At 37.6% G+C, this 11916-nt stretch overlaps 2 protein-coding genes across 2 annotated transcripts; both read left to right on the top strand.

The window, feature by feature from the left end:
- Positions 1-10191: 10191 nt before the first annotated feature.
- On the top strand, positions 10192-11109 carry LOC142839577 (vomeronasal type-1 receptor 90-like). The gene has a single exon (XM_075955795.1). It carries the CDS (start codon positions 10192-10194, stop codon positions 11107-11109), a length of 918 nt encoding a protein of 305 aa, XP_075811910.1.
- Positions 11110-11232: 123 nt separating this feature from the next.
- LOC142839504 (U8 snoRNA-decapping enzyme-like) lies at positions 11233-11713 on the top strand. Its single transcript, XM_075955664.1, has 2 exons — positions 11233-11596; positions 11667-11713. The coding sequence occupies exons 1-2, from the start codon at positions 11233-11235 to the stop codon at positions 11711-11713; spliced, it is 411 nt and encodes a 136-aa protein (XP_075811779.1).
- The last annotated feature ends 203 nt before the right edge of the window (positions 11714-11916 follow it).

Here is an 11916-nt window from a genome sequence, read left to right on the forward strand (position 1 = left end):
ATTCTATGGGATCCTGTGAAAGTAAAATGATGGTTAAGTTCCAAAATTACTGTCTGGTACAATTGCAAAAACTCTCTGAGTATTCAGTACAGATTTTCTGAGGATGCTATTTGGAGTTCTGGCCAGAACATTGTAAAAAGTTACACCATTTAAGGTAACCAAATTGGAACCATCTTAAGCAGCCAGTACCCAAAATGGGTCTTATATTACCTCTATCACCATCATGATGTCATATCAACCAGGTGGAGTCATTGTTGTGGGGCCCCATCTTCCTGGAAACTTCAAAGATTACTGCAGGAAAATTCATTGTTCAGTGTTGAAAACTTAAACATTATTTATACAGACATATATTGAATTAAATGTATGATAAAGGCAAAAATAGGTATGAAGAAAAGTAAAATTTTTTTCCTAAATTTTATCTGTCTCATACCAGATGGCTCCTGACATGAGGCAGAAACACTGAATTTTTCTTTTAACAACATGCTCAGATTTAGAGAAGAACAGAGTCATTGTCCAACTCCAAAGCCAGCTTTGATATTAAAGTGAGTCATAACTATTATTATTATTATTAGAATAGGCAACATATATATATATGTGTATGTGTGTGTGTGTGTCCGAACATCACTGAACACACACACACACACACACACACACACACACACACACACACTCATTCCCAGACATTGTAGAGGATATGTCTCATCAGGAAAATTAAAAAATCTAGTGTCTTCTGTAAAAAACCATACTATTCTGGATGGTGGGATAAAAATGGAGGATGAATCCCCAACCAAACAAGTGAAAGACTTGTATGACAAGAACTTTAAATCTTTGAAGAAAGAAATTGAAGAAGACACCAGAAAGTGGAAAGATCTCCGATGCTCTTAAGTAGGTATAATTAACATAGTAAAAATGGCAATCATACCAAATGCAATCTACAGATGAAATTTTGTGCTAGAGGGCCTGGCAGACCCATATGGGGTCAGATGTGTGTTATATATATGAGACAAAGCCTATTCCTGATTATATCTTTCCATCTGATATTTTTGCTTCTTTGTCAAAAATCAGGTGTTCAAAGGTGTGTGGATTAATATACAGGTCTTTGATTTGGTTCCATTGGTCCTCCTGTCTGTTCTTATGCCAATACCAGACTGTTTTCAGTATTGTAGTTCTGTAGTAGAGTTTGAAGTCAGGGATTGTGATACCTCCAGTAATTCTTTTATTGTACAGGATTGTTTTGGCTATCTTGGGTTTTTTGCTTTTCCATATGAAGTTGAGTACTGTTTTTCAAGGTTGTGAAGAATTTTGCTGGGCATTACATTTCATCTGTAGACCACTTTTGATTTGGGGGCCTGTTAGAGGCCACCCCAAGGAGTTTCCTGGTGGTATTGGGTTCTCTTGTCTGACTTTTGTTGATCTGCATTTATTTGTCCATTGTCAGCATTTGCCACACCTCCTACATAATCCAAAAGGTTGTTGCCATTCCAAGAGGAGACATTATTTTTAGGAATTCCTTGTCTACAATCCTTTCTCAGATGTCCTATTCTACCATAATTAAAACATTTGTCATTTTGATTTTTTCTCATTCCTTTAGAAATCATGTCTACCAAAGATTCAGTATTATAGTCAAGTGTTTCAATGTTCATTGTATACAGGATCCATTCATCCATTAGTGCTGATCTAACCTTAAAGGCCCAAGTATCTTTTTTCATTCTAAGTTGGCATTTTTAAAAGCCAGAGATTCAATAAGTACTCTTTTAGCTTCTGGGTCTGTTACTTCTATTTGTACAGCCTTACCTAATCTTTATAAAAAGTCACTAAAGGGTTCTCTCTGGCCCTGTTTAACCCTGGTATATATTTCAAATTGTTTTCTTAGTTCTTGAATCTTGTCCCAAGCATTTAAAGCTCCTTTGTGTCATAGGGACAACATTTGTTCATAATAAAGATCTTGAATCTGTGGGTCAGCATAAGTGACCTCATCAAGAATTTGATCTTGGGAAGTCTCAATTTCTTTTGCTTTACCCTGTTGTTCTAAATTTTTTGTCTCTTCTTACAAATAACATTTGCCCATCAGCTAGGACTACTGAAACTAATTGAAGCCAGACATGTAGAGTATCATTACTGCTAGAAGCCCATGTCTTTACCATCTCCCTGACAAATCTTGAATGCAAGTCATAAGATACTACTGCTTGCTTAATTTCTTTTAGATCATTCTTTACTATATGTATTTATCTACCTTCTTTGGATCCTTTTGGGCATTTAGAACTTGATGCTTTTTCAGAGTTAATACAGGGTAGGAAGCTAAAACCCTGGGTAAGTCATCTCTGACAGGTACTGGTGATGTTAAATCCTGTCCTTGTACCTTCTCTCCATGTTCATCAGCTCCAATAATTTCCTCAATCTTTTCAAACCTTTTTATTACTGTCTTTTGTAAAGCCTGAATCTCCTGGCATGTATATATTTCTAGTGATTTTATTGAGGCACCTAGCCTCTGGTCCTCATTCTACACATGTGATTCCATGGTTTGACATTTCTCCTTTAAAGATAACATCTCATCTTTGGACATTATTTTGATAGCATGCAGATTGCCTTCCTGGAGAGATGCTCTATCTGTTAACCTATCATAAATTTTTAAACAGATTTTGATTGTCAAATTCAAAGGTATGAATTTGATCAGATAATTTCTTAGTACCCTTTGACATAGATTTAATTATGCTGTCATATTACTTTTATAGTTTTCAATAACGTTTTTCAGATAACTTTTGATATTCAATTGTATTAATCCTATCAGCTAGCTGTCAATTATCAATCCATAAATATTGTATCATTTCTAAAAGTGACTCATTCTTCGCTCTGTTATCAAACCCTTTTCTTGAAGGTATAATATCAAGAAAAAACTGGGTCCCAATATCCAATAAATATGTCACAATAACGATATAAGCCTTGCAGAATACAATCCATAGTATTAGCCAAAAGGTTATTAAAATTCTGCATGGTAATAATATCTGCCACTGTATGATTTTCAACTTTATTGATTTATTTATTAATCAAATAGTTACCATTGTTATGAGATTTTTGTAAATTATTTTAGGTATAATAATCTTTATTGTCCAGCAGGTGTTGCATTTGCAGCCATGTGGCAAAGAGGCATGACCAGCAATGGCACAAGCAAATTAAAAGCAATTAAATCAATTCCATACACGGAGCAATGAGTCCAGAACTCACAAGCAGAGAGCACAAACCAAAAACTGCACAAGTCGTCATGTTGCAGGGAATGTGAGAATGGGAGGGGGGTGTGCACGAGCCTGGGAAATTTCCAAATGGTCTCACTAATCTCCACTGTGCTGAGGTTTAAAAAAACACTTAGTAGTTGATAGCAAGCCAGATGGTCAGAGGTGGGAGACCTTCTGGGCTGTGGAACTTCTAGGCCTTTTAGACTGGTCCACCTTGTAGGTGTGGAATTTGGATCCACGTGGGGCTCCAAATGAAGATAAATGTTAAAAAGATATTCCACACTTGCTCAGAATTGAGTATAATAAAGCGTTATTTATTTAGGGGTAGACTCACAGATTATAGCCCTCTGCTCAAACAGGGAACAACAACCAAATCTAGCAACTGTAAGAGAACAGGAGCACATACTTTACATCAACATTTATAGTATAAGAGGCCATGCCCAAGAGGGCAGGTATCTTAAGGGTTACTGGCTGAATGATTTCCTAAGGCATTTTTGAGTATTTCCTTTTGAATTGTTCAAAGCACAATTTTTAGCTACAAATGTTTCTTGTCCTCCTGCTCTTCTTCTTCTTCTTCTTCTTCTTCTTCTTCTTCTTCTTCTTCTTCTTCTTCTTCTTCTTCTTCTTCTTCTTCTTCTTCTTCTTCTTGTCTAATGTTTGGCTATGGGTCTGCATCTGTTGCTGAGTGAAGCCTGTGTGATGACAGTTGGGCTAGCCACCAATCTATGTGTATAGCAATGTCATTAGGCATCATTACATTAACATTTTTTGTCATGTTTGGCTCTATCCTAGGTCTCTGGGACAACCAGCTTCTTGGTCCTGGTGCTCCAGACAGTGTCAGGGGTGGGCTTACACTCCTGGCTTGGGTTTTGTGCTAGATAGGTCATTGGCTCAATCTGTAGGTCATACTTACTCTAGCACATCCGATAGGCAGGCCAGGCTGTAAGCCAAAGGTTATGTGGCTGGTTGAACATTTTGTTAATTTCAGCAAAAGTGCTGTTAATTTCTAGATGAGACTCTGAAGCAGCTGTCAAGTAAGTATGGAAACTACCAGGAATGTTTTGGAAGAAGGGAGGATGCCTTGGGGAAGTGAAAATGTTTTTCTACTTCTTTTAAATGGTATAATATTATTTTTTACTTTTGGTTTTTAACAATGACTAGGATCAGCTAATGCACACAGCCATTTAGGGCCTGGGGAGAATAGCTCACACACGGGAAACCCAGAGCTCAGCTGTTCCTACTGCACTGTTTTCCTGGAATTAGGAAAGTTCACTTTCTCATTTGATGTTTGCACTTTCTAACAACTTCAGAATCAGAACTGAGTTCTACTGATTACACGAAAATTATTTTTCTAGAGGGAGATGAGCTAATGACATTTCTTCCTTATAACTGCTTCTTAGAGCTTCATTCTACATAGTGTTTCTCAAAGACCCAGCCAGGTAAGTCTGTTTGTTTTTCTGTTCATTAATAGTGAGAATTGTAAGTGGGTGGCAAGTGAATACGGCTTTTCAGTAGTGAAATGATTAGAGAATGCTCTGCTTAGATTTTTAATTTTGAGCCACACTGGGTCATAAGCAAACAACACAGATGCTTGTAGACATAACACATGAGTGTAATGATTTGTAAAGAATGTAGATTTCACTTACCATGATCCTCTGATTGTAATGTATGTGCCTGTTGAAGGTGGTCTATTGGAAAGAGCACAGGGCCTAACAGAAGTGTGGATAGAGAGAGACAGATTAACAGTGTGAGGACTGAATCAAAGTGTCAAGAAATGCTTACAAGGAATGTACACTAGGACACATGTAGAAAGTAACCCCAAATGGAATATTTTAGTGATCACATATGACTATGGATTTTCCTGTATGTTCTGTAATCATTCTGAGAACATGGCTCCAGCTAGTAATGCCCAATGTCTCCGTTTTCCATTCTTGTCACAAAACGCCTGAAATAAATTAGAGGGTAAAAAACAGAGAACACGAATTTATCTGTTTGCAGAAGTACATTTAGAGTACTAAATTACATTTAAATTATACTTTTTTCCTCATTTTACTTTATTAAGTTAACTGACTATAAATTTATTTATATGAAACTTAAGACAGAAAATACAACAAATAACTAATCTAGTGTTTAATAGTAATTTTGTGTTGAGTCAAGTTTGCATAACTTAGGAATTCTGAGATAAGTTTCAGCTTAACCTACTAAAACATAGGATAGTCTTAACATTGTATAAATGAGTTTTACAATATTTACTTATATTTATTTACTCCATTGCAGTGATTTCTAATAAAGCAAATCTTTTCTGTATGTTTAAAAAATATCTGGAAATCTCATCTCACTTTTTTATTAAATCCTTGTAAAGTTATTCTTACAAAAATGTAAACTGGAAAAATATTGGGTGTTTTAATTAAAATAAATTAAGTTTAATATTTCAAGGTTTTTTTGTTTGTTTGTTTGTTTTGAGACAGTGTTTCTCTGTAGCTTTGGACCCCATTCTGGAACTCACTAGATATAACAGGTTGGTCTCAAACTCACGGAGATCCACCTGTCTCTACCTCCCGAGTGTTTGGATTAAAGACACGTGCCACCACCGCAAGACTATTTCAAGTCTACTAAATTGAACTTTGCAACATTGATACTCATTATATTATTTTGATATTCAATATAATATTGGATAAGCTTTTCATTAGTAGTGAGAAAGTGTTTCAATTACTGAATAGTATAAAATTATTTAAAGTCAAATTCCCCAAGGTTTCCCTCTAATAGTTAGAAAATACAATAGCCCATTAGAATACACATTCAAAAAAAATGCCAAGTAAATTTCACTGCTGAATGTCGTAAGTCCATCTTTATATCGCTGGAATATCACTTACTAATGTATACAGGAGATGGCAAGGAAAGTGAAGGCAGGGAAGGTGGCACATGGCTATGATCTCAGCACTTTGGAGGCTAAGTTGTGAGCATCTTGAGTTTTATTAAAGCCAGTCTGAACTACAGGTCAAGACAGCACCCTCCCACACACACACATATATACAATAAAATTACAATGGAAATCAGAAAATGTACAATTACGAATTTGTTTAAGGAATGGAACAAACTATGCAGGTCAATGTCATTTCATGACTGGACACAGACTGTGAACAGCATGAGAACAGGTGGAGGAAGCAGGAGTTTCTGTTCGCAAGCGTTACAGAATTTTCAATCTGTTTTGCAGAATGCACATTAAATGTCTGTTCTGATGCACTAGGCAGGACCCTCATTGACCTGATCAAGTCTCAGAGAACACAAAGGATACACATTCCCCATTTTCCTTAAAGTTAATTTATTTCATGAACATATTTGATAGAGCTCTCAGTTTTTCATGCAATTGCTGTACACATACTCCTGAGAAGCCTCAGCACACAAGACACTATTGATCTATTCTTAGTCATTTCACACAGAGAGAAAGAGAGAGAGACAGACAGACAGACCGACAGACAGACAGACAGACAGACAGACAGACACACTTCCAGTTAACATTTTCACATCTTTCCCACAGTTCCACCATGTGACCTGTGATCGAGCTCTGGGTCTGACTGCTTGCCCACAGGCTCTGCAGTGACACTGCTGCTGCTGCTTCATCGCAGGGGAACTGGCTCGAAACTGTGAGACTGTAAAGTTCTAGTGAGCGTCTGTGAGCTTCCAGTTGCTGGTGAATTCAATTCAATTTCTAAAGAGTACATGATACTTTAAAATTGTTTAAGAGATGAGCAAGTGCTATGAATTAATACCTTAAATAAGTAATCACTCTTTATTTCTACTGGATATCTATTTCACAAAAATCTCCTCATGAACCTAAAATGAGCGTCTAAGGTCTTCATCTTCCTGAGATTCCCGAAGATTTATTAATGTTCCTGACAGTGGACAGCACATCAGCCAGCACCGTGTATCTTGTCACCTGAAAATCACACAATCACTCCTTGTTCTCTCTGAGCAGTCATACTGCCGTTAGGTCATTACTCAGTAAATATGGCAAAACTTAAAATGAAAATGATACTTTTGGTCTAATATGTTTTATGTTCATTATGTTATTACTCTCCACAAAGAAGAATACAAAGATCGCCGTAAGTCTTAAAACAAGACTGTTCTAAAATCAAGTACTCTGATAATGAAGGGGTGAAGTGATTTTTCTTGTAAGAATGCAGAGCTATGTATCCACGCAGCAGCCCTAGGATTTTATTGCTGCACATCTCCTCAGACAGCTGCCTGCAGACTGCTTGGTCTCTAGGTCTGGGACAATTTAATAGTGATGGCTTCTGCATATTGTGAATATTTATGGCCACACCTCGTGTTTTAGTGCTGATAACTAAATGTTGCAACCAAAACTGGCATAAAGCCCCCAGCACTGCAAATTCCTTTTTCAAGTAAAACAAATATCTCATTGCATTTATTTGTTAATAGTTCAGTTTGTATTAATAGTAGATATGATCTTTTCTGGTTAAATCTCAACCATAGTGAGCTCCACAGAAAGATTATGACTTAGGAGATGCTTGATTTTCTGTAAGTCATAGATATTTACAAATCAATGCATATAAAATTTGCAGATTGTAGGGCATATCTTTGGGCTAAGGAAAAATTTTAGATTACTACCTTTCCCTCCATTGTATCAGCTATTTATATTATATATAATACATGTGCTATATTGATATATTATAGATGTACAATTAATGAAAATTATTTTACATATATGATTTGTACATTTTCAATTTTGTAAATGTAATTGGTCTACCATTCTTTAAGTTTGGAGACCAAGGCATGAACTAACTACTATTTGGGGACATTTATTTATTTACTCATTAATTTACTTATTTATATATCTATTTATTTAATATTTATTATTTCAGATTTATTTATTTGGTTTTCCATATATGAGTTTTTTTGCCTGCATATGTGTCTATGTGCCACTTGCATGTCTGAGAGAAGGCAATGGATCTCCCAGAACCAGAGTTACAGATGGTTATAAGCCACCAGGTCATTGCTGACACTATAACCCAGGTCCTTTGCAGAATAAAACATGGTTTGAACCACTGAGCCATCTTCCAGTTTGTATCTTGGAACTTTAAAAAAACAGAACATCACTTTGCAGCTACTGTAGGTGTATGCTGCTGGGAGAATCAGATGCTTGGTTCCGGCAATTGAGATGAATCTACGTCTTTACTAGATTGAGCTTTTGAAGAGCAAAAAAAAAATGTAAATATAAAATGTATGAATTATTATGTCATATTTATGGGGATGTTATAGGCTAGGCTCATACACTAACTTCACTATTATTTCTACACACACATGCATGCATCCATCTATATGTGTGAAATATATAAGTGAACTTGACAATTTACTTGGGGACTCCTTTTCTCACAAGAGTCTGTAAAAATGTAGTGATTTTCTATTTTTTTTATCACAAAGATATTTGAAAATACTGAATTATAGTAATTTGACAAAAATAACTACATTGGTATAACTAACATAAGCATCAAAGATAAGCCTTTTCATTGAAATTTTAAAAGCAGTCCGTGCGTTGATGATGTATGATAACACTGGGGCCCTTGATTTTCACTGCATGGGAAGGAATCTCAAAAAAAAAAAAACCACAGAAATTGCAAAACAGGATCACTATCTGGTCATCAGTGGCAAGTTTGTGTTTGTCATGATGTGTTGAAAATAGTGTTTGTCTTAGTGTAGCATGTTCGCTCTTTTTGGAGACTCCTAGCTCCACATCTGCAGATGTAGTATGTAGCCTGTAGTAACTTCAGAGTCCAGAGCAAACAAGGACTGGGGTGGTGTGTGGAGCATTAGAAAGGAGCATAGCAGGCTACAAGTGATCTCAGGAGGGAAATGGAAAAGGAGGGATCCTTAAAGAGGGAGAGGACAGAAGTAAGTAATGCAGATGGTGGAGGACGTAGAGGGGAGAAACAGAATACAATTGAGCTGATAGGGAAAATGTAATGGAGAGATCTTAGGTAAGATGGAGGAAGATAAACACAGAAGAAGGAGGTAGGTAAAATAAAAATATAGACGGCTGAAAAAGTAACAAGACAAAAAGAGAAAATTCATAGGGAATCTTACTATTAATCATTTTCTCACATCCTCAATAAAAGAAAAACCAATGTTTGTCTTGATGGCTGGGTCTTAGTTCTTTTACTCTGAAGTGAAGTGTTTCAAAAGGTGACGGAATACAAACTGCATAGGTAGATATTTAAGACCATTTATAACCATAATTAATGGCTATTAATTAATTAATAAGTTGTGAAAATGTCATAATAGCCTCCACCTCTTATCTATTTCTTAAGTCCGATCCAGGAGATGTAAAATTTCACAGAAAAAGGAACATAAAAACAGGAAAATATAAACAAAGATGGACATTTTAATGATTAAAATAATGGGACTATCATAAATTATTACTGTGTTTCAATTAGAATTATGACTGAAAGCATAGAAACTTGCTAAATAGAGCATATTAAAATTATGCAGCATGAGTCTGACTCACCTCATGCTTTTGGATTTCTTCTGTGAATATTTTCCAGATCAAAGTAAGTTTTACTCAGTTGTAAAAATGTAACTAATGTTCTGTGTTCATCACTTCTGTTTTAGTTGTTAACTAGAAAACGAGGTAATGCAAATCAATAGGTTTGGATTTCTAAGGCCCACAAAGTGTTCATTCTGTATACTATATGACTGTAAATGCCTTTATCATCTCTAGTATGCTTCATACACAGGTAGATACATGGAGAAGTATATAGAAATGTGGGCTATGATATTCAGACTGGAACATCAAAAGTTAAATAGACAGGTTAATCGAGAATAAGTAGGGACAATTGAGTGATGATATAGACACATTGAATCACAAGTCTAATATATACTCTATCATTTTCAGATATATGAAATATGCTATTAATATGACGTAAGATGAATACACTTTCCACTTATGTCCTCGTTGAAGAATGTCCTCAATTTCCAAGCTGGACTCGGAGCCCTGGCCAATATGTTTCTCCTTTTTTTCTACACTTTCATAATCCTAGGTCATAGGCGTAAGCCCACGGACATGATTTCCTGTCAGTTGGCCTTCATCCACATAGTACTGGTCCTTGCTGGAGAGGATATTTGGCTTTGGGACGTATTTGAATCACTGAACATTGAGAATGACTTCAAATGTAAGACAACGTTTTACGTAAACAGAGTGATGAGAGGCCTCTCCATCTGTGTCACCTGCCTCCTGAGTGTGTTCCAGGCTGTCACTATCAGTCCCAGTTCCTCTTGGTTGGCAAAATTTAAATATAAACTAAAAAAATATGTGATTTATGCTTTTTTATTTATTTGGTCTTTCAACTTGTCATTCGTTAGCAACCACATCTTCTATGCTGGTGCTTTTACCAACGTGAGTGAGACCAACCAGATGAAGGTCACTAAATTCTGCTCACTCTTCCCCATGAACTACATCATCAGGGCACTGATTTTAACAGTGACAATCTCCAGAGATGTATTTCTTGTAGGAGTTATGCTGACCACAAGTGCATACATGGTGATTATCTTGTTCAGACATCAGAGGCGATGCAAGCATCTTCACAGCCTCAGCCACCCAAGTGCGTCTCCTGAGAAAAGCGCCGCCCAGACCATCTTGCTGCTGGTGGCTTTATTTGTGGTCATGTACTGGGTGGACTTCATCATCTCATCCACTACAGTCCTGTTATGGATGTACGGCCCAGTCACCCTGAGTGTTCAGAAGTTTGTGATGAATGCCTATCCCACAATTACTCCTTTGGTACAAATCAGTTCTGATATTAGAATAATCAAAATGCTGAAAAACTTGAGGTCAAAATGTCACCATAGTTTTTTAAAATGGTAATTTTCTCCTTTTTAATAAAATGATTAGAGGGCTGGTGCCACGCCTCCCACGCGCTGCTCTATATGCCCGACCCTTGCAAGCTGTTAGGCCGCTTCCCTTTGCCCTTTGCGCTTCTCGGTGCTGATGCAGATGTGCTTCGATGGGCGCCTAGGCTTCCCCTGCAGCTTCGTGGGCGCTCAGGGCAGCAGCCTGGACGGGATGAACCGCGAACTGCACAGGGAGCGGGGCAACGTGGTGGCCGCCTTCCGCATGGAGCACTCCGACTATCGGAGCTCACACCTTGTGGACGGACAGTGCGTGGTGGCCCATTTCTATGCCAAGCGCCTCACGCAGGAGCAGCTGCAGGCGGTGGAAGCCAGGGCACCTCAAGCGAAGGACCACTGGCTAGAGGTGCTGGGCCTGGTGCGGGTGCTTCTGTACATCCTTCGTGATGGTGTAGGAGACCTGCCCACCTTTATTGGCACTGCCTGGGAACAGCTACTAGAAGCCCTTCAGGACTTGGAACTTGTGAATCCTGGCACTATTGCAAACTCAAGAACCCAGCTTTTAAGTAGAATCTGCCCGCCATGGACCCATGGAAACCAAGATGAGGACTTCGGTATAAGGGAAGGAGGGAGGGAGGGAGAGGCAAATGCGTTCTCTTTGGGGGTTGAGAGGTGAAAGTTGACATAAGATTGAAGGCAGAGGTGTGTTTTCAGCAGAGGACCTTGTCTGATAGCATTAGGGATCAAAGACCTTGGTTGTATCTGAGTCCCCCTTATACATGGAAGCTCCAGGTACGCACATGCGCAGTCTGTGATTACACAG

Source organism: Microtus pennsylvanicus, chromosome 21 (genome assembly GCF_037038515.1).
Source record: "Microtus pennsylvanicus isolate mMicPen1 chromosome 21, mMicPen1.hap1, whole genome shotgun sequence".
Taxonomy (NCBI): Eukaryota; Metazoa; Chordata; class Mammalia; order Rodentia; family Cricetidae; genus Microtus; species Microtus pennsylvanicus.

Bases quoted from the DNA above. Each gene is read 5' to 3' on its own strand.
- LOC142839577 (XM_075955795.1), top strand. From the start codon at position 10,192: ATGTCCTCGTTGAAGAATGTCCTCAATTTCCAAGCTGGACTCGGAGCC.
- LOC142839504 (XM_075955664.1), top strand. From the start codon at position 11,233: ATGCAGATGTGCTTCGATGGGCGCCTAGGCTTCCCCTGCAGCTTCGTG. The intron at 11,597-11,666 runs CCCTTCAGGACT...TTTAAGTAGAAT, and splicing joins CTGGGAACAGCTACTAGAAG to CTGCCCGCCATGGACCCATG.